The sequence below is a fragment of the Protopterus annectens genome, chromosome 5.part0, assembly GCF_019279795.1.
Source record: "Protopterus annectens isolate FY-2018-M chromosome 5.part0, PAN1.0, whole genome shotgun sequence".
Classification (NCBI taxonomy): Eukaryota; Metazoa; Chordata; order Ceratodontiformes; family Protopteridae; genus Protopterus; species Protopterus annectens.
In genome coordinates this window covers 275,387,065-275,410,321 of record NC_056735.1, presented here as the reverse complement: position 1 = coordinate 275,410,321, position 23,257 = coordinate 275,387,065, and the positions used below count along the sequence as shown (strand labels likewise).

At 43.5% G+C, this 23,257-nt stretch overlaps 1 protein-coding gene across 1 annotated transcript in view; it reads right to left on the bottom strand.

Moving 5' to 3' along the window:
* The window catches only part of RRP1B (ribosomal RNA processing 1B), a 1,940,580-nt gene that overhangs the window by 732,611 nt on the left and 1,184,712 nt on the right, over positions 1 to 23,257 (bottom strand). Inside the window, exon 9 of the mRNA XM_044071827.1 lies at positions 19,420 to 19,514. Within this exon, the coding sequence (XP_043927762.1) occupies positions 19,420 to 19,514 (95 nt within the window). The remainder of the gene's footprint in view (positions 1 to 19,419; positions 19,515 to 23,257) is intronic.

Genomic DNA, 23,257 nt, shown 5'->3' with positions numbered 1-23,257 from the left:
AGTTATTGATATGTATGTCAAACTTCAATTGGTCATCGATGGTGATTCCTAAGAGTTTGGTGCAGGATTCTACTTGTATGGAGGTGTTGTTAAGAGATAGTATGGAGAAAGTAGATTTGATATAGGATAGATATTCAGGGAGAAACAGTAGCAGTTTTGTTTGGATTGAGTATGAGTTGACTGTCAGTAAGCCAGGATTCTATTGAGTTAAAGACAGTTTGGGTAGCAGAATGGAGTTCAGAGATGGAGCTGGCAATAGTGGTGATGGTCGAGTCATCAGCATACTGAACTAGAGAAGTCAGGGGGGAGGCAGAGTAGAGATTGTTAGTGAAAATACTGAAGAGTAATGGCCCTAAAATAAAGCCTTGGGGACACCCATTCTGACAGGTAGAGGTGGTGAGAGTGCAGACTGCCATTTGACAGATTGGGTTCGATTGAAGAGGTAGCTAGAAAACCATGAAAGCTTCAGGTGAGAAATTTAGTTCTTGTAATTTGTTTAAGAGGAGAGGGTGAGAGACAGTATCAAATGCTTTGGACATATCCAGAAATAGGCAAGAAACTAGCTTGTGGTTGTCCCTGGCAAGGGAGACTGTGTGGAGGAAGGATATAAGTGCTGTGGTAGTGCTGTGACTAGGTCTGAAGCAGTGTTGAGTAGGAGTTAGAAGGTTATGCCTAGTAAGATGTTGCATGACCTGTTTGTGAACATACTTTTCGAGGACTTTGGAAAGAGGGGACAGGATAGCAACTGGACGGAAATTTGAGATATCAGCTGCCTTTATGTATAGAAAGGGTATGAAACTGCTTCCATATGGCTGGGACTTCTTCTGTGATAGAGCGATTAATTAGAATGGATACTGGTAGGGCAAGAGACTCTGATGCAAGTTGGAGAAAGTTAGGAGGAATTTTATCTGTAGATGGGGAGCAGGGTTTTAAGTTGGATAGTTGGGTCTTGATAAAGGAAGTTGGCACTGGTTTGAGGGAGTTGGAGGGAGGTGAGGTTGAAGGAGGATTAGTGTCAGGAGGGTTTGAAGTAGATGGTGTATTAGACTTTAATAGCTTGGATATGGAGTCAATAAAGTATGAGTTAAATAGGGAGGCAAGAGTTAAATAGAGAGGTGTTGTCTAGGGATGGTTATTAGGGGGGGAGGGATTGCCTGGGTGGAGTATCTGGTTAATTGAGTGCCAGAATTTTTTGAGTTGGTTTTTAGTGTGGTAGGAGGGTTATAGTAAAATTCCTTTTTGTCTTTGTTTATATATTTGTTTGTCAAGTTCCTTGCTTCTCTGTATTTTTGCAGATCTTTAGGAAGTTTAGTTTGGGACAAGATTTTCCAAAGCTTGTCTCTATTTTTCATAAGGTTGAGAGTAGTTTTGGACAGCCAGGGTGAGACTGTAGATTTGATGCATATTGTAGGAATGGGAGCCAGAGAGTCTAGTATGTTGAGAAAGATAGAGTTGAAATGAAGGACAGCTTCTTCTAAGGGGAGGTATTTTAAAATGTCCCAGTTAACTTTAGAGAGGAGAGTGTTAAAAGTGTCAGGGTTAAAGTTTGAGAGTTTGCAGCATGTGATGTATTTGAGTGGCCTAGACAACTGCGGGGAGAACCTGCTAACCTTTACTGGAGAATGGTCACTTAAACAGTCTGGTAAGGTTTGGGGGTTGTGGTATTTCAAAGGTTGGGGTACTAGTATCCAGTCTATTAGGGTATGAGAAGTATGAGAATTATTAGAATGGGTTGGGTGGGTGATAAGCTGAGAAAAGCCATATAAATTAATGTTAATTTTTGAGCTGTCATTAGTGATAGATAACCAGTTGATATTCATGTCCCCCAAGGATAATACTTTCATGGTGAAAGTTTTGAGTGAAGTAGGAGTGAATATTTTCTAATAAGGGGCTGTTATCACCTGGGGGTATATAAATTGCAGCAATGGTGATGGAGGAGTGGCCATTAATTCTGAGATTTCCTATGATCAGTTCTGTAGGTACAAAGGATGGGGTAGGTTTAGGTAGCAAAATTAAGGTGAGATGGTTCTTATAAAGTATTGCTATGCCTCCTCCTTTTTGTTAGGGCAATCTAGCCGTAATATGTTATATCCTGGGGGAAGGATGTCATTACCTGGGATATGCAGTTTTAACCAGGTTTCGGTTAAGGAGACAATATCAGGGTTATGATCAGTTATCCAGCATGGAATTCACAGACTTTGTTTAGTATACTGTGTGTGTGATAGAGTAGAAGGAAATGGCTTTGTTAGGTGGGGGAGGGGTGGATGAAGTGGGGGAGGAGATAGGTCCAGGGTTAGGGTGTATGTCACCAGATAGAAGAAGGGTCAGTAGAAGATGGAAGAACTTTCTAAATGTTATTTGGTAGTGGCAGAGTTTGGGCTTGCTTTGGGAAGTTGAAGGATAAGTAGGACTAATTTTTATTTTGGGGAGTGGAGTGTTAAGAGGAAGGATGGAAGAATAAATGATAAGAGAGATGAGCAGTATGAGAGATTGAAAAAGGGTTTGTGGGAGTAATTAAGACAGGGGATAGCACACAGGGATGGGATGTTACTAGGAGAAGGACAGTAAGTGGGGGTATGATGAGAACAGATGCATTAAGTGAAGACATAGTCTGTAAGAGTAGGATGGGGTAGTGTAATTTAGAAGGTAAGTTACGAGAGAGCAGGGTAGTATGGGCTAAGTGAGAGGCAGTTAGGAGTAAAGGTTGTCAAAGGAAATGTAGGCAAAGGGTATAAGATGTGGATTACAAGGTTTTAGTATAGGAACTGAAAGGTAATTTAGTAAATATCATCCATGGAAGATGTGGAAAAAAAGCAGATTAAGTTGCCATGGACAAGGTTGAATAGGCTCTTATAGACTTTAGCAAGATCAGATCAGACTTATTATAGACAAAGGAAATGCAATCAGTCACCCATTTTGATAAGGTTACTTTTGAAACTGGTTGACCCAATGTGGTTTTCAAAAAGGATACCAACAATTGATCTGATTTCCTAAATTTCACTGATCTGTGTAGACAGAAGTATAATTGCCTGTGAACATCTAATAAGTGCAAAATGTATTCACCTTTGATTGAAAAAGTTGGAAATAACACCGTGAGGTTAACAGACTGATTAATGTTAGATTCTGACACCACCTTAGGAAGAAGAGAAGGAATGGTTCCTAAGGACACCCTATCCTTATGCAAAAGGAGGAGGCACAGACGATAAAGCTTGAGGTTCTGAAACTCTCCTGGCCAGTGTTATGGCTAACAGAAATAAAGTCTTCCAAGTCAAATATTGCAATTCACATTTTGCAGCAGGTTCAAATGTTTCTGAGTTAGGACCTCTAACATTAAATTGAGATCCCATGGTGTAGGGTCCTTAAAGGGTGGTTTGAATAGAAAGGTTCCTTTTATAAATGCCTTACAAAGATATGAAAAAGACAACATAGAATTATCAGCTCCAATATGGAAATTGGAGATGGCAAGTAACTGAACTTTAACTGCAGAAGCACTAGTCCCATCATTAAAAACAGAAGCCAGGAATTTAAGAGTTTTAGGTACTGGTGCAGACAAAAGATTAATGTCTTGTTGCTGTACCCAAAGGACAAATCTTTTCCATTTGCTCTTGTAAATTTTTCTAGTGCAAGGTCTGTGGTATGACAAATGAATGTGGCAGACCAGGGAAGAGAGCTTGGGTTGTCTGGCTACCAATGGAAGAGAAGATACTACCTGGTCAGCATTAGACCCAGGATATCTGGGTGAGTAATGTCTGTTGGGTAAGACAGGTATGGAACTGGATCCAGAATCAAAGGCAGATGAACTAGATGAGGTCAAAGGAGCAATGAGGATGACTCTGCTCTTCAATCAGGATGCTTTCTGTAGGAATTTGGGGATTAATGGATTTGGGAGATAAGCACAGAGGAGACCTGGGGGCCAATCGTGAAGGACAGCGTCTCTTGGTGACTCCCCTGGTGAGGGGAAAAGGGCAAAAAAACTGCTGCACTTGTTCAGGGGAGAAGAAAATAGGTCACAGCATGGTTCGACCCACTGCCGGAATATAATTTCTTTACCTTTTTGATGAGAGACCACTCATGAGGTAGTAATATGGACCTGCTCAACTTGTCTGCTATCAAGTTGGATTTCCCTGGTATGTGCATTCCTATCAGAAATCAACTGGAAGAACTTGCCCACTCTCACACTTGTAGCTTCTCGACATAAGGGATAAGACCTGGTTCCTCCTTATTTGTTGATTTACCATACTACAGACATATTGTCCTTTTGAATCTCAATAGTTCCTGAAGGTGTCTTGGAATGCCTGCAATGCTAGGAGTACTGCCCTCATTTCCAGGACATTGATATGCATGTTTGCCTCTTTGGGCAACCATGTGCTTTGAACAGTCTTTTCCAAGAAATGCCCTCCAACCCAATCTGGGAAGCGTCCATGGTCACTATGGCCTTGGGCTGAGGGAGGATGAATGGACGACCTTGTAAAATTTGATCTGAGTGTATCCACCACCAAAGATATTTCTTCCAAGCCTGAGTTATAATGATTTTGGTTGACAATGACTGATGTGGAATGGACCACTGGGCTGCTAATGTCCACCAAACAATTCTCATATGGTATCTTGCTAACGGAACTAGAACTTTTGCTGTGGACATGGATTGCAGGGTCTGTAAAATCCATCTACCTGACATGAATGAGCTTTGAAGAATTCTGTTGACTTGACAATGAATAGTTTGAACCCTTGGCAAAGGAAACCTCTGAGACAAGTGAAGATGAGATTTATTGTGATTGCCTGTAATTCCTAGATTGGAACAAACCTGAAGCACATAGTCTTAAGCTGCTATTAGTAGATGCTTGGTTGAAATGGTAATGAGCTAGTCACCTAGATACAGAAATGCCTAGAATCCCAACAGTCTCAAGTGAGCTTCTACTACTGCCATGCATTGGGTGAACACCCTGGGGGCTGTGGTGAGGCCAAAGGGCAGTGCTCTGAATTGGTAGTGACTGGCTCCCAGCCGGAAGTGTAGAAATCTCCCTGACCATCTGTTCATTTTTATGTGATAGTACTCGTCTCGGAGCTCTATTGAGCACATCCAGTAGTCCTTGTGCAGAAAAGGCAAGATGGATTGAACCATGACCATCTGTAACATGGTATGGTGAACTGATTTGTTCAGAATGCAGAGATCCAAAATTGGTCTCCAGTCCCCTGTTTTAATTGGCACTATAAAGAATCTTGAGTAAGTTCCTGATCTTTTTTGGTCTGGAGGGACCTCTTGGATGACTTGTTTTTTTCTAACAGCGTTTGTATTTCCAGAGCTACTGTTTTCCTCTGACTGGATGGAACATCGGGAATTTTATTTACTAATGGAGGGAGTAGGGAAAGGGGAATTATAAAACCTCTGGAAACAATCCTCTGCACCCAAGTATCTTTTGTAATGTCAAGCCAGACTCTCTGGTGCAGGAATAAGCTATCCCCGACTGCCTCTAAAGGTGGGCAATCAGGTCTCCTTTCAGGAGTGCTGATAGGGTGTCTCAGAGAAAATCTCTGGATGGCTGGTTCTGCGGGCCTCCTCTGCCATGTGGGCGGTGCCTCCCATTGGAGTTCCGCCCTCTCCCTCTCTGCCCCTGGCGGAACTCTCTCCACATGGATCATGGAATGGACCCTGGGATTTCCTGAACCACACTTTCCGACCACCTCGTTGATTGCACAAAAAGATGTTTTAAGGAACTGAAAAATGTAAGCCCACTGCAGACAGGGCTTACCATCTTGCTTGCAGCTACATTGTGGGTCTCTTACCTTGGGACTGAATAACAAACTTTCTTCAAAAGAAGCATTGACAAAGGATGAGTTGAAGGGCTCAACAAAATCACACAGGCACATACAGGCATGTCTCCTGATGGAAGTGCCTCAACCCACTGCCCTTGAGGCTCCTTCAGCTGCACGTGAGATACGCCTCGTGGATGACTTGGAAGTAAATTGAAAGGTTGCCAACTGTGAAGTAATAGAAGACTGCCTCAGAAGTAGTGGCTCCTGAGAGAGATTTTGAAAGTTTTTGATCAAATCCCTATAGTCTGGTGAAGTGTGCCAAGTAATTCAGAGACCCGAGTGCAAAGGTCGCTGACACATATGCATGCTTTCCAAACCTGTCCGGTGCCCTACACTTCTGGTTAGGGGGATGAACAGAGGAACTCGGTTCAACGAGTTCTTTCTTGGTGGCTGCAGCTACGACCATAGCATCCACTGGTACTCCTTTGTTCTAGAATTCTCTTCCCTTCATTGGTGTCAGAATCCTATCTGGTCTCTTTTGTACCAGCTCAACAGAATCAGATTCATTCCATGTCTGCTGAGAGATCAAATCAATGAACTCATCAGGTGGAGTCACCCAGGAAGTAGATGGGCCAGTACCAAATGCCTTCAGGAATACAGATTACTCTTAAAAAGGGTAGATCAACCACCCCTTTGTTTAAGCATCTCTAAAATATCTCCAAATGAGATGCCATCAGGTGGTGATCTTGGGGACCCTTCCAGTTCAACAAAATCGGTATCCTCTGTGGCAGACTCCTAAGGGGAGTCCAAGTGCCTCCTCTTATACGTCCTCTTCCTAGGAACTTCTTTGGTGGGCTGTTCCAGAGAAGTATCGAAATAAATAATTATACCCTGTTTGCTAGCCTACAGACTTTGGGCTGGCTGTCTCTGTGGAGTACAATGTTGAAGGTCACGATAGACATCTGAGGTCCAGATGGAAGATGCGATGGGGGGAGGAGCCACCTGAGCTCTATAAGAGAATACGCTCTTCTACTACCGTGAAGGCAGAATACCAGGAGAATGAAATTGTTGGAGTCGAGAAGGCATGCTTCTGGACCAACAGCTCTCTTTAACCTGAAGGCACACCACCAGAGGCAGGAGTCAGAATGCCGAGGCTCCAAGGAGCAGAGATGGCTCTGGCAACTTTGCAGTCGACTCCAACCCCTTGGATTTGACAACGAAGTCTCAGTCCGAGAGTCGTCCGGCTCCGACACACTTGGTACCAGAGTACTCAGAGAAGATACCAGATCCAAAATTAAAACCATCTTTGGATCCAAAAAAGACAGCATCAAAAGTCTCCTATCCAAGGGCTCTGAAACCAAAGGACGGATCGGAGAAGGAGACAAAACTGGTGGGGTTGTACTATTGACTTCTGTGAGACTTCTGGATGAATGGGAAGAAGATATGGAAGGTGATCTAGAATGACTGAGTCTTTCCAAGAATGGAGATGGTAGCCCAGAGGGTACAGGATCCAAGGAAGACTGCTACCTAGTTCTAAGGTATCTGCTTAGGTTCATGAGCAGCTGGATCTGAAGATATGGATCTGGTGTCAAAAGAAGTCGGATCCAAAGATTTGCCTTTAGGATCCAAAGCTGTTTGAATTTTCTCGAGCGCTTCTGAGGTCGGATCTGAAGAGGACTGAGAGGAACCGTGTTGCTCAGAAAGTCTTTTCTTGGCTTCTCTTCCCTCAAATTTGGAGGGTTGAGCTCCAGTAAGTGATTCTCCAAAGGCCAAAGGAAGGCTCTTGAGAATTATTTCATTCTTCCTGTCTATTAATGCTCTAGGGTTAAAAGCCTAAAATCAAACATGAAGACTGCAAATGTTCAGGATCTAAGAAATAAACGCAGAGATCATGGGCATCTGACAATGGAATTTTATGCCTGCATTTGCTAAATTTAAGACCGGACGATTTATCTGCCATTTTACCACACAAAAAAGGAGGAAATAATCGCACTTTTAGAAAAGAAATAAGAGGGAATTATAGCAGAAAGTTGAAATTTAAATATATAAATGTTTCTTTTATATTAGCTTTTAATATATTGATACACACACACACACATATATATATTTATTTATTTATTTTTATAGAAAAGAGAGAGAAAGGGACATACCAACAATAGTATTAAAGAATTACCTACAAGTGGTAAGAGAAAGATTACCAACAATGATACTGAAAGACTACCAATGGTAAGAACAAAAAGACAATATTTGAGTTAAGTAGGGAAAGGGAGCATAAAGAGAAAACTTCAGCAAAAAGGAAGTAGATAAATATAAAAGTAACTTATCTTCTCCAACTAACACCCGAAAGCTGCAGTGACAACATCTGTATACAATGGCAGCAAATGTGATCTGGAGAATGAGGGGTAATTGTGCTTGTGTAATTGTGGTACATTGTGGGTAAGGGAGGAGCTCGAGAGCTTGCAGTATCCACAAGCTATGAAACATCAGCAGAATTAGATCCGATGACCGGATCCGAACCCACATGTTGCAGAATGAATGAAAACTGACATCAGATCCAGTGTTTATTATCTAGAGAGGCATCCATCAACTTAGCCTTAATATCATCAGGCAAAGGATGAAGCTGAAGCCAAGAATACGTCCTCATCACAGACCTAAAAGCATCAGCCCTAGAGGAAGGATCTTCTGCATCATAACTACAATTGATGGAACGATGAGCCAACTGGAAGCAAGTCCTTAACAGGGAAAGGGCAGAAGTTTTACCCTCAGAGTATGGAAGATCAGAAGTAACCTGATAGGCCTGGGAAAGGAGAGCCAAAAAATACCTGGACATATGGGTCTGATAATTAACAGCCCTAAAACCAAAGTGGCAGAGGTATAAACCTTCTTGCCTAGCCTTTATAAGGTTATGCTATCTTTACTAGAGGGCAGTAACTTAGGAGAAGCAAGCAATGGAGATGGCTTGTCAGAAGGCACAGACACCACTGAGGGGTCAGCAGAGGGACACCTGTACAAAAACTTACAATCCTCAGCTACCCTATAGAATCTGTCAGGCTTCTGGGGGGGTAGGGGGCAGAGTCTCTGCAGCTTGTGTTAGAAGCATTAGCAAATGCATCCAACAAGGTAGCCAAGACAAGAGGAACAGCAGAAAGTCTTGAAGAAGCCATCTGCAACAACTTATAATACCTTTTTTTTGCATTTCAGAGACCTGAGCACAATCCCATTTAAGGAACTTCATCATCCTAGAGAAATTTCTTCAAAGGGAGTATCAGGACTGGTAAATACCTCTTCCTCAGATCCATAATCCAAAGGAGAGGGAATCTGAGAGGAGTAAACAAGGGATTCCTCATCTGAATCCGGCTCTTCCACACAGGAATCCTGTTCCCCAAGGGGAGGCTAGAAAAGAAACTTGCTGAGGAGGTTTCAATGCCATCAAAGCACTAAAACAAGCCCAGAGTGAAGGACTGCTATTCATTCTGTGGAACCTTATGAGCAAGAGAAATATGTTTAGCCTCCTGCTTTTTCTTCAATGGGACATCCTCCTTATAGAATTTAGAAGTCTCTGACCCAGGATGGCATTCAAAAAATGGTAGTAGGGACTTCTCTGACTAAGATATGAGGAACCCCCCCCCCCCAAGCACCTCAGAGATAATCAACAGTGGTTCCCCCTGAACGTCTGACGTGGACATCTGCAATGCCTCCTCGGACATGCTTAAAGTCAATCCCCGCCAGACTCCATCTCAACTGCAGCAGAAGATTCCAACGATAAAGCCAGGCAAACCTCAAGGCATTCACTTGCATCAGGACAGATGTTTAGCAGAGGCTGAACAGCAGATTCTTGGCCTTCTTCACAGACAGCTGTCCCCTCGAAGCAGCTGTCCCTCGAAGCATGAAGTTCCCTCCATCTTGTCCTTAGCAAGAAGCTTAAGACATTGGTTTTCAAGATAAAGCACTAAAACAGAAAGTCTACTATGAAGTTTCTTAAGAACAAAGGCCTGACAGATAGAATAGGATGTATGGTTGTGTGAGGAGCCAAGGCAAAACAGACACGGTTCGTATGGGGAATCTGTCTCCCACACTGGCATTACTAGATGACATGAAAAGTACAGTTGTGTACACTTACCATAAATGCAGATGTTCAAATGTATTCACTGTTGCAGTCATCACACTTGGGTTATCTGCCTGCAGGTAGCCCTCAGTCGGCCTGAATACCAGAGTCTTGGGATTTCTGCATTGGATGCTGTTGCCTCTTCCATGATGTCAAGTCGTCAAGGGTATAAAATATGCAGTCAATGCCATTACATCAGTTTTTCTTGTCCCAGATGTCAGGTGCCCCCAAAATAGGAAGCAATTACATGGAGTGGAACACCTGCAGTAAAAAGTAAATACCACTGCCATAAGATATGGCCAAAAAGTGGATAGGTAGAAAGAATACAAACGTCCGGGGGCTGGAGGGAGGATAACCAAGACTGCAACAGTGAAAACACTCGAACATCTACATTTATGGTAAGTGTACACAACTGTACTATGTTCTTCATGTTAAACTGTTGCAGTCATCACACTTGGGTTGATTCCCAAAGCTGAGGAAGGGTGGAGTCAGTCAAGAAGTACTGGGGCTGGCTAGCAGGCCTTGTAAAACTGCTGTGGCAAATCCAGCTCTGGATTTAGAAAAGATGGCAAGTGGTAATGCTTGGCGAAGGTGTGTATAGAACTCCAGGTTACAGCTTCCAGGATGTCCCTGGTAGGGACTCCCCTGAGAAATGCTCTAGAGGTTGAGGTAGCCCTAGTGGAATGAGTTTTGATCCCTTGTGGGGTAAGTTTTCCATGGTGCTTGTAGCAGAAATGGATGCAGTGTGCTATCCATTTGGAAATGGTTTGCTTTGAAATGGCCTTGCCTTCTGCCCCTGTAGCAAAGCTGACAAGCAGCTGGTCAGATTTTCTGAACGGTTTAGTTCTGTCAAGGTAGAACCTGAGCTGTCTGTGCACATCCAAGGAGTGCAGAATCCTTTCCCCTTTATTCTGAAGATTAGGGGAAAAAGGTTGGTAAATGGATGGATTGGTTTAAAGCCACACTGGATATCACCTGGGGCACAAATGATGGGTTAGTCCTGAGGGAAACCCTGTCCTCATGGAAAATAATGAAGGGTTCCACAGCCATTAGTGCCTGTAACTCAGACACTCTTCTTGCTGAAGTGATGGCTAGAAGTAAGGCTGTTTTCCAAGAGAGGAATTTTAACTCTGCTGCAGCAGCAGGCACAAAAGGGGGAAGCGTGAGCTTCTTTAGTACAAAGTTAAGGTCCCAGGCAGGGGTGGGAGCTCTCCTCGGGGGCCTTAAATTGTTAGCTCCTCTCAGGAACTGTTTGATGAGAGGGTAAGAAAATAGAAGTGGCTCAGTACTGTAATGAGCTGAGATGGCAGAGGCATGAATTTTAATTGATGAGAAGGATATGCCTTTGTGGAGTAGCTCTGCTAGGTAATCTAGGATTTGAGGTAAGGTGGGCACAACTGTGTGCTTTCCTTGAGACTAGCTCCAAGAACAATATCTTTTCCACTTTTCTGAATAGGATTTCCTTGTACTAGGCCTTCTGGCCTCAAGGATGACACATCCAGTACCTGTTTGCTGTGGGTTGTTGGTGGTGTATTAGGGGATAAGCCAGGCTGCAAGATTCAGGGTTTGCAGCTGTGGATGCAAAATCTGTCCCTCCTGCTGGGACAGCAGGGAGGGGGTCTGATGTAGGTGTCACAGGGTGGCACTGCTGTCAGACTGCACAGGAGTGGGTACCAGTGCTGATGTGGCCAGTCTGGGGCAATAAGGATTGTCCTTGGCCTATCCTGTTTGATCTTGAGTAGTACTTTTGATAGGAGGGGCAGAGGAGGAAAGGCATACAGTGAGAGGTTTTCCCAGGTAAAGGATAGGGCATCCACTTTCCACGCTTGGCTGTGGGGATTTCTGGGGCAAAATTTGCTGAACTGATGGTTTTTTGGGGGGGGGGGGCAAAGAGGTCCACCTCTGGAGTCCCCCATCTGTGGATTAGAAGTTTGAATGAGTTGGGTTCCAGCTTCCACTTGTGTAGGTCCAGTATATTTCTGCTCAAGTCATCTGCCAGTGAATTTTGTTTGCCTGGCAGGAATTAAGCTTGCAGGTGCAATTGGTTGCTCAAGGCTGTGTTCCACAGGGCCATGGCTAACCTGCAGAGTGGGTAGGAATGAGTTCCCCCCTGCTTGTTTATGTGCCACATAACTGTGGTGCTGCCTGTCTTTATCAGTTGTTGTCCTGGAAGGATAAGGTATTTGAAGGCTGGCAGAGCATTCTGTACAGCTAACATTTCTTTTTGATTGATATGCAGGGGAATTTGTCCTGGGCTCCATTTGCCTTGAATGCATTTGCCTGCCATGTGAGCCCCTCATGCATAGTCTGATGAATCTGTTGTCAGGGTTTGGAGGGGATGAGTGAAAGGAAGTCCCTTGTTGTGGTTGTATGCCTCTGCCCACTAAAAGAACTCTGCCCTTAGACAAGGAATGATAGGAATCAGTGTTTCCAGGTCCTGAGAATGTTGACACCAGAGACTTAAGTACCACTGAAGTTTCCTTAAATGCAGTCTTGCATATGGAATCAGTAGAATGCACGAGGCCATGAACCCTAAGGCTTGCAGTATTTTTCCTGCAGAAAGCTGGGTCTATGTGGCCATTAGTTTGAAGTAGTTTGTCAAATAAACCTGTTTCTCTGGAGTGAGGAATGCCATCTGGGAAGTTGTGTTCAAGCTTGCTTCCAGGAATACAATCTTCTGGCTGGGCACTAGTTGTGATTTATTTTCGTTGGTGGTGTACCCCAGAGAAGTTAGAAGTCTCTTACAAATGCCAGGTGCTGAAGTAGCAATGTCTGACTGTCTGCCTGAATCAAGCAATCGTCCAAGTATGGGTAAATTTGAATATTTCTCTGCCTGCAGTATGCAATGAATGGAGCCAGGCACTTTGTGAAAACCCTGGGAGCAGTAGATAAGCCAAAGAGAAGTGCAGAGAGCCTGTCCTGAAACGTAGATATTTCCTGCAAGATTCCCTTATGGGGATGTGCAGATAAGCTTCTTTTAAGTCTAGGGTGACTAGCCAGGTGTCCTTGGCTAGCATAGGAAGAAGCTGCTGCAGAGTCAGCATTTGGAATTTTGGGACCACCAGGAAGGCGTTGAGAATTGACAGATCTAGGATAGGGTGCCAAGAGCCCTCTTTTCTGGGCACCAGGAGCAGTCTGAAGTAGAAACCCCGTCTCCTGTGCTCTATTGGCACATGCTGAATAGCACTGATACTGAGAAGAGAAAGTTCTTGCCTTTGAACCTCTGCCCACTGGTATGGAGGAAGGTCTGGCAACCCACTTGAGGTTGGCAGTGAGTGGAAGTAGAATCTGTATCCCTGGGATACAATGTTTAGGACCCATCGGTCCTGGGCAATGGACATCCAGTTTTTTGCATGTACGGCGGGTTTTCCTCCTACGGGTGCAAGTACTTGGGCCTTTCTGGGAAGGAAGATAGACAAGTCATATTGAACTTTTTCCATAAGGGGGTGGCTTACCACTTCCTGTTTTAGAGGTGGGAGCATTCCATTGTTTAGATCTCTGCATACCCTGAGACTTTAGTCTTGGTGGCCTGTTGCACCTGGGTTTGGACTGAGAATGCCTGGGAGGGACTGGAAAGGACCAGTTTTTTTAGAAGGCCAATGCCTACTGAATCTAGGTGGCTGCACCTGTAAGAAATCTTTAACAGTTTGCATAGATTTAGCTTTTACCTCAATCTTTTTAAGAACTTCTGCTTTTGTGCCAAACGTTCCTGGTTTAATGGAGCATCTGGTAATTTTGCTTTGACATGGTCAGGCAAGATTTGCTCCTTCAGCCAAGCATGCCTTCTCAGTACAGACCCAGTGAGAGCAGCCCTGCAAGATGCTTCTAAGGCATCAAAACCACACTGCAAAGTATGTTTACTAACTTGGTTTGCAGAATGCATTAACTCTTGTAAATCTTTATTTTCTGTACAATCTGGAAGCAACAACATTTTTTGTTTAATTAGTTCCATAATATGTTGCTGGTACTTCAACATGTGAAACTGGCAATTCAAAGCCCTGATGGCAAGAGTTGCAGAGGTATATACCTTCTTACCCCATCTGTCTAAAGCTCTAGAATCCCTGTCTGAAGGGGTGGGGTTTTTGGCTGTAATAGCCCTAATGCCTTTAGGTCCCTGAGAAATAGACTCTGGATCCACAGTGGGATTCTTAAAGAGAAATTTGTGAGAGTCAGGTACTCTGTACTCCTAGAAAGACTGACAGGTACTAAAGTATCAGGATTCCATGAAGACATCATCTACAATATCCAGGACAGGGGGTATAGCTATAGGCCTGTGCTGAGGCAAGTCTAATAATTCTCTGTGTCTCTTTTTGGACTGAGTGTAGTCCTGGCATTCCCAGTGGAAATGCTCTATTAAAGTATGCAAGGTTTCACCAAAAGAAAAGTCCTCTGGAGGGGAGCCAGAGGGTATGGAATCCTCTGCATCTGAATCCTCATAGGTAGATAAGGGTATGTCTGGGTAATCAGAGTCATCGGACTCATGGTCTGTAGAATCAGACAGAAAATCAATTCTTTGTCTTTTAGAGGGGGAAGGCTGGCTTCCCCTTATTAAGGTTATGAGGTCTTCAGCTATTCAAAGCATTTGTTTCTGTGGCAAGAGAGCTTGAGCATGCGCTTTGATAGTCGGTTTTCTAGGTGTAGTGTGAACTCTGGGCCTGTGAAACTCGGTAGTTTTAGTCAAAAACGAAGTTGCTGGTTTAATGCGAACATCGGAAAGTCGGAATACACCCTCAGAAGCCGGTACCTGCACAGTGGCTCCAGACCCATCCAAGGTAGAGACATCCGCAGGTTCCATAGTCGAAGAAGCATCTCGCGGCATACCGGACTCCGAATGGGTCTCAGCAGAGGCCTGTGAATCTGTAGAAATGGGTATCCGGGGCTGTGAAAGCACCTCACTGAGTACCGACGGACTGGCGACTAGCTTAATGAAAGCGCCATCGACAGTTTTGGACCTATGTGGTCTGTCTCTGGCTTTGTCCTTACATTTTTTCAGATCGGTAGTCGGATGGGCTTATCAAAGCCATTTTGTAACACGGAGAACAAGAGCAAAAGAATTTAGCAACAAAGATAGCCTGACAATGAATAGTTTGGGTGTTAAACAAGGCACAAAACCTACAGCGAGGAACGATGTGGTCTGGGCCTAAACAGATGACGCAGTAAGAATGAAAATCTCTGTGAGGTATTTACTTTCCACAAGCAAGACAATTGTTAATTTTTTTTGACATTGGTTATTGCAAGAAAAAAGGATCCCCAACTGGGTACTTAGCTTTAGAAGACTTCAGGTTTTAAACTCGAAAAACAAAAATTTCAGGTAGCGGCCGAACGGCACTTGCAAACTGCTTCTGCTTCAGGCTCCCATGCGGCAAGAAAAGCTCAAGTAATGGCATCGGCTGCATGTTTTATATCCCTGACGACTTGACATCATGGAAGAGGCGACAGCATCAGATGCAGAAATCCCCAAGACTCTGGTATTCGGGCTGACTGACTGCCACCTGCAGGCAGATAACCTAAGTGTGATGACTGCAACGGTGAAACACAAAGAACATCCCCAGAGGCAACAAAATAAAAGAAAGTTAAATAAAACAAAACCCCAGCGCAGCACTTATTTGCAATGGCTTGGTGAACTACCAATGGTACAGAATTCAGAACGATGATCAAGAGATGATAGAAAGACTGGTGGCAAAAATTTTCTGAGGATGGTACATCTGGATGTCACCTTCAAGCCCTATGCTACACGAGGAGCATACCTGTGACATGCAGCGTACCTTAAAGTAGCCTAAAGGCTTTGGTATACTTGGGCTGCCCTTGGCAGGGGATCCCTAATGTAATGAATACTGCAAAATTGAAATGGAAGGACATCCTCAGACATCATACTATCTTCCAGCGGTGTCATGGTAGTGGAAGTCTGAGCATGTGTTGAGTGTAACATGGGTAACCTCTGAGGCTATGTCATAGTCCAAATGGGCAGTTGCGATAAAAGGCCCAGTTCTAGACCTCTAATTTTTTTTCTGAATGGGTAAGTAGTCAAGGGTGGAAGGTAATGCCATTGTTGGTTGAGTGAGGTGCTGAGTTTCCAAGTAGGAGTTAAGAGTCCAAAAACTAGTTTGAAGCATCTTTGGAACAAAGGACTGACAGACTGTATAATTTTTGTAGTTGTGCTTTGCACCTAAACAGAAAAGACTGGGAGTGGAGATCCTTGTAGGGAATCTGCCTATCGGAATTGCACTTTTGCCTCCTAGCTGACATCTAATAGATCAACAAGTGGCAATACAACTCAGAAAAATACAGGAAGGATCCCCAACAGGGCACTTGTTTGAACCAGTGAAGGCCAACTGTACCAACAACCACAAGTAGAACAGACCAAAGGGTGCGTGACTTGCATTCAGACAGGAAGCAAGATAGTCTGAGGATTTACACAGCTATGCATCTGCTTATGTACCGTTGCACATGAGGGCTTAGGTCATATGTGGAAGGTTTTGGCTTTAGTAAGAGGGACGGATGTCCAGGTTACCTGGCAAGTTAAACCAACTAACTGGAGTACTGTAACAGTGATCTAAGGAAGGACATTATAGGATTTTGTCAAAGAAAAAAAAATTCATGGAAGGTTTTCCCCAGCAGGGTAATTATCTGTGCAGCCTTGAAGGATTGCTAGCCAACCATCAGTTTTACAAAGCCTGCAGAAGGAACAGACTTTGGATGAAAGAATATTCTAAAGCTTTTGGCATGCCAAACTACTCTCGAGAAACCCTGGCAGTTGTTAGGGCACGTTCAAGGTGCCCTAAAGCTTTGAAAGCTGGCTGGTTATATCCTAAGGGGGATATAACCCAAATAGCTTAGGCTACTGCAAAAGTGATCTAATGTTGAGCGTCTAAGTTCCTGAGATGTTGCAAGTGACATAAAAGGAGAAACCTCCTTCCTAGTTATTTTGAAAGAGGTCAACTTACCTTATGATCTGGCCCCAAGCAGACAATACACAATTTGGGCATGTCCTGAGGAATGCTTATCCATAAACCTCATCACAATGATAAATAGGACATGCTGGAGGGATAGATTCCTGTCCCAGAGACTCCCCATGCTTTGGAACAGGATTCTAATATACATCAGGCAGAGCCCCTCACTAACACTCTTCAAGAGAAACCTTGACGGGTGGATGGGAAAGAGAAAATTTACCGCGGGGATCCCTGCAGTGGCTCTGTTGGACAGTGGTGCAGGGAACGAATGGCTCTGCTGGACAGAGGTACAGGGAACTAATCTAAGGCGATGGCGAAAGCCAACCCATTCTGGCTAAGCTTATAGATGCCCTTGGGCAGATAGCCTAGTACTTGCCTATGAACCTATAAGAACAATATACATGTCTAGCTTAGCACAACAGTGACTCTGCAACTGCCAACTGACTTAAAGGTCCACAGACAATTTCAAAACACTACACTTCTGCATTCAAAACACACCAAAGTGCAATTATAATCACCAGTAATCATAAATAAACTTTTTTTTTAATTAAACATTTCAAGAACAGAAACATGGAAAAAAAGACAAACACATAGAAGTCTAAATAAAAGCACTCTGAAATGAATAGGGCAGAAGTGGATGGGGAAATGGCTAAACTGTAGTCTAATGGTAGGGAGAAAGGGGAGAAAAATCAACTAAAAATACAATAGCAAATAGCACGGGGGAGCATAAAGCTAAAGTAGGTGACTTTATTAACCAATCCACCAGATATCAAAAAGAAGGAAAGTGCTTCTTTCCAAAATTCTTAAAAAAACTGCCAAAACTACTCAAGTTGCTGGGAGTCCCATCCAGTGCATAAACAACAAATGAGATCTGAAAAAGGGAATATCCAGGAGCATTATGGAAGTTAGGGGAAGAACTTAAGACAGGGGAAAGTTTATGGTTACAAGTCAGTGCCAGTAGTGGCAATCAATCATGACTAATGAAGTGCTGAGACTGGACCATGAGAGATCTGCTCCTTAAAGGTGAGGAGGTAGAGAAGCTTTCCCAGATTCTACTTTTGGCCACAACTCCTTCTCTGGGAGAGCCATACACTTGTTATATGTGAGCTGGCCAGGCAGCGTCAAGCTCTGGATGTTCTAACACAAGAAACATGATACCAGTTCCCCAGGATACACCTCCCTCAGATGGCTGCCAAGGCTGTAGCCCTCTTCTAATTTTCAGCCAGCAGGTGGCATAAATCTTGACCCTTTGCCAGGATAGAAAGAAATAAAAGCAATCTCAGAAATGCAGCTTTTGAGAGAAGACCATGGCTGATTGTTGGCCACCTGATTTATTACCTCCTCCCTCTGTGTTTGAATGCAACCTGGGATTGCATTAAGGTGCAATATGGGATTGAATTAAAGACATTCCTGCTTGTCTCTGCACTTACCACTCATGAGAGCAGCCATCGTCTTTGATGGGATAAAGGCTTTGAATTGATCATGTCTCCTTCTATGTTGGCCATGTTTCAGTCCTGGCATTTGTGACAGTTTCTAAATCTGTCCCAGGAAACAGCAGCCTTGCCAAAGACTGTACCCTGCTGACCAAAGATGTTCTTAAAAACTTTGTGCAGTTTAAGCATAAATGTGCAAACCTTCTAGTGACATACATTAGTAGCTGTTGTTTGTCTTTCAGCTTTTCCCAGTTAGGGGTTGCCACAGCACAACTCCAGGCCGCTTATGATTGGCAGTAGAGTTTTACGGTGTCGATGTGCCAGCTCGATGCCCAACCTTCAACAAAGGCACGCCCATTCACGCAGGTCTTTCAAACGCCACTTGACCGTGGGGACATACATTAGTAGTAATGAGTTGAAAATGTGTGAGAAACACAAAAGAACCATACTTAGTGCAGACTCTTAGCGCTGCTAGTGCATGCTTGAGCATGATAAGTAACAGACATTTTAAACCTGGTGACAATGAAACTGGGTATGCCTAACAGTTAATCACTGCAGACAGCCTTCAAAATCTAGTTTCACACAAGATTCATTTACCTGCAACACATTTTTACATAATGTTGCCACTTATATGAGACTGCTTACATAGTCCTAAGCTTCCTGATAACTTTAATTAGTACAACTGAGCTGGAGAAAGCTTAAAGATGAACAGCACTCTATTAAGATTATGCTATCCAACTCTGTAACAGACTTCAGCACACAAATCTCCTGAAATTAGACTAGTTAAATCTCTCTCTGTTGCAGTAATATGCAACACATAATTTGCAGTAGTTCAATGTCTGTTGTTAAATGCCTATACAATTTATGGTCACAAAATTAAAACAGCTTATGTACTTCTAACTATGATGGTGGGCAAGACACTGCATCATAAACTGCAAACAAACATAGGCCTTCAATCACATTAATTTACTTCACTGACTTTAGCAACTGTATATGTTCAAACGAGATAACGTCTACACACTTAAGTGGGCTGTACAATTGGTATACACACTAAATCAGCAGATAACACAGCAATCTTTGTCTGGCCTATATATGACAGGATTTATAGTCTTGATCCACTTATATACATGTTAAACAATATACTTTTCAATTAGTAAAAGACTGAAGTTAAAATACCAACCTGAAGAACTGGTCCAACGTTATCTTCTGTATCTTTGTCACAAATTACCATTTCTTCCTTCTCCACTGCTTTATCCTTATTTTCACTTGGAAGCTCTAAAATACACAGAATATAAAACTAATAAATCCAAACAGGACGGTATTAAGCATACAGAAAATCACAAAGCTAGCTGATAAAGTAAAGTTCTATGAAATAGTCACAATAAAAGTGAAAAAATGAAACCTGCCTGCTTTCACAACACTAGCGGGGTAACATTGCTCAGTCCATGAGTAGTCTGCCCATCAAAATGTCAAGCCAGGAAAGTACAGTTTTGTACCTACCATAAATGTAGATGTCCGAACTGGATAGCATCTGCAGTCATAACAACTGGGTTGTCCTGTCGTCAGGCAGCCCTTCAGTCGGCCGGATTCCAAAGTCCGGGTCCGGCTTCGGCTGATGTCGCACTTCACCCAACGTCATCTCTGTTGGTCTTCGGGTATAAAGGCATCAGCCAACGCCATTTTCCTCAGTGTTTCTTGCCCCAGATGCCAGTTGCCCTCTTGGAAGGCTAAAATTTGGATAAATGCCAATGTTTCCAAAAAGATAGAAGGTAAACACAAAAATAAGCATGTATGTACATATATACAAACAAATACACCATAAGAGACTCCCCCCCCCACCAGCTAGCTATTAGGAGGGTAAACACCCTAGGAGTACCACAGAGGGGAAGGAGGGAGGGTAATCCTGACTGCAGATGCTATCCAGTTCGGACATCTACATTTATGGTAGGTACAAAACTGTACTATGTCCTTCATGGATGCATCTGCAGTCATAACAACTGGGTAGAATACCATAGCCAACTAGGGGAGGAGGAAAAAATAGATTATGGTGTGGTTAGGATCCCCTGCAGTACAGCAGTGGCAAATCCTGCTCGGGATCTAGAATAGAGAGGCAAATTATAATGCTTGGCAAATGTATGCACGGAGGTCCAAGTAGCCGCCTCAATAATGTCTTTGGTTGCCACTCCTCGTAAGAAGGCTGTGGTAGTGGCTGTTGCCCTTGTAGAATGAGGCCTTATGTTCTGTGGAATTGGTTTTCCATGGAAGGAGTAACAGAATCGTATGCAATTTCCTATCCATTTGGAGATTGTCTGTTTGGAAATAGCTTTTCCTTCCCTTCCTGTTGCATAGGCTACAAAAAGCTGGTCAGTTTTTCTGCTACTTTTTGTTCTGTCCAGGTAGTAGCGTAGCTGTCTATGTACATCCAAGGTGTGTAGTATTCTTTCCCCTCTGTTTTGTGGGTTGGGAAAGAAGGCAGGTAGGTGGATTGCCTGGTTTAAGGAAACTCTGGATACCACCTTAGGCATAAATGTAGGATTAGTCCTCATACACACTCTACCTTGGTGGAAGATTAGGAAGGGCTGTACTGCCATTAGGGCCTGAAGTTCAGAAACCCTCCTTGCTGAGGTTATTGCCAGAAGGAAAGCAGTTTTCCACGATAGATGCTGTAGGTCTGCTGTTGCTGCTGGTTCAAAAGGTGCGAGTGTCAACTTTTCTAGCACAAAGTTCAAATCCCAAGCTGGTAATGGTGGTTTCCTTGGAGGTTTTACATTCTTGATTCCTCTGAGGAACTGCCTGAGTAAAGGATGTGAAAAGACAGGTGGATCAAAACTGTATTCTGCTGATATAGCTGATGCATGTATCTTGATGGAGGAATAGGACAGGCCTGTATGTAGAAGCTCTGCCAAATACTCCAGAATGTTAGCCATATCTATATTTGACACATCTTTTCCTCTTTCAGTACTCCAAATGACAAACCTTTTCCTGCATAATTCCTTCTTGTTGAAGGTCTGCGGGCTTCTAGGATAATGTCTTTAACCCTTTGGGAAAGTTCTGGAATAGTTGCTGCTATGTGATGTTCCATGCAGTCAGTTGCAACGTTTTTAGGTTTGGATGCATGATGCTGTAGTTGTTCTGAGTTAACATCAAAGGCATCAGGGGTATTGACCACATGTTGTTCCGAGACATGCTCCTCAGCAATGGGTACCAGTGTTGTCTTGGCCAGTTTGGAGCTATCAGGGTTATCCTTGGACGTTCCTCCTTGATTTTTAGTAATACCTTGTGTATCAAGGGAAGAGGAGGGAATGCATATGCTGTTAGACCTTTCCAGCTGAAGGAGAGCGAATCCACTTTCCATGCCAGTGGGTGGAATGTCCTTGTGCAGAATTTTTTGAGCTGGTGATTGAGAGGGGAAGCGAATAGATCTATCTGAGGCATTCCCCATTTCCTTGAGATGGTCTTGAAGATGTCCGGATGTAGCATCCATTCGTGGGCATCCGATGTGGTTCTGCTTAATATGTCTGCTAGAGTATTCTCCTTTCCTGGTACAAACATTGCCTGTAACTGGATGTTGTAGCTGAGTGCCAGGTTCCAAAGCTCCAAAGTCATTCTGCATAGGGGGTATGAATGAGTGCCTCCCTGTTTGTTGATGTACCACATGACTGTGGTGTTGTCTGTCCTTATCATCAAATGGCCTTCTTTGAGAAATGGTCTGAAATTTTGGATTGCCAGTCTTACTGCCAGCATCTCTTTTAGGTTGATGTGCAGGTGAAGTTGATCCTGCGTCCACAATCCTTGCACGCATTTTTCCAGCATGTGAGCCCCCCATCCTAGGTCTGAGGCGTCTGTTGTGATGGTCTGGTTTGCTTGATAGCTGCGAAAGGGTAGTCCTGGGTTTGACTGGCATGCTTGAGCCCACCATAGGAACTCCTGTTTCAAGCATGGAATTAGTGGAATTTCTGCTTCTAGGCTGTGCCTGTGTTGAGACCATAAATTCTTTAGGTACCACTGTAGTTTTCTCATATGTAGTCTGGCATGTGGAACCAAGATTATGCATGATGCCATGAAGCCCAATGCCTGCAGTACTTTTCTTGCTGTTAACTTGTTCTGTTTTGTTAGAGCCAAGAAATAAAGAGGGAGTTCTTTTTGTTTTTCTGCAGTTAGGAATGCCATTTGCCTTACTGTGTCCAATTCTGCGCCCAAGAATGTCCTTGTTTGGGATGGTATCAGCCTTGACTTTTGTAAATTGACTGTGTATCCCAGTGCTTGTAGCAAGTAAATGACCCTTTGTAAATCTGTTGTCAGCTTGCTTTTGTTGTCCCCTTGTAGCAGGCAGTCGTCCAGGTATGGGTAAATTTGGATTCCCTGTAGTCTGCAGTGGGCGATTACTGATGCCAGGCATTTTGTGAATACTCTGGGCAGTAGATAAGCCAAAGGGCAATGCTGAGAATTGATAATGCTCTGATCCTGCAAGAAATCTGAGGTATCTTCTGCAGATTGGTTGAATGGGGACGTGCAGGTATGCCTCCTTGAGATCTAGAGTTACCAGCCAACACTCCTTGCCCAGCATGGGAAGAAGTTGCTGTAGGGTCAGCATTTTGAATTTTGGGACAATGATGTATGTATTTAAGGTGGACAGGTCGAGAATAGGTCTCCAACTTTTTTCCTTTCTTGGAACTAGGAATAGTCTGGAGTAGAATCCTTTTCCTTGTTCTGTTATTGGCACTCTTTCCACAGCTCTCATCTTTGCTAATTGCATTATCTGTTGTAGAGCTTCTGTTTTTTGATTTGGAGGTAGGTTTGGCATTCCTCTTTTGACTGGTAAAGTGTGGAAGTGGAACCGGTAACCTTGATCTATGGTTTGCAAAATCCACTTGTCTTTTGTGATATAGTGCCAGTTCTTCGAAAATAAGGTTAATTTGCCGCCTAATGGAGCTGCTATTTGTTCCCTGGTAGGCGGATTTAGAGTTAAGTCACTGTGATTGTGTTGTTGTAGTGGCATTGGTTGTGTCTGTGCCTCT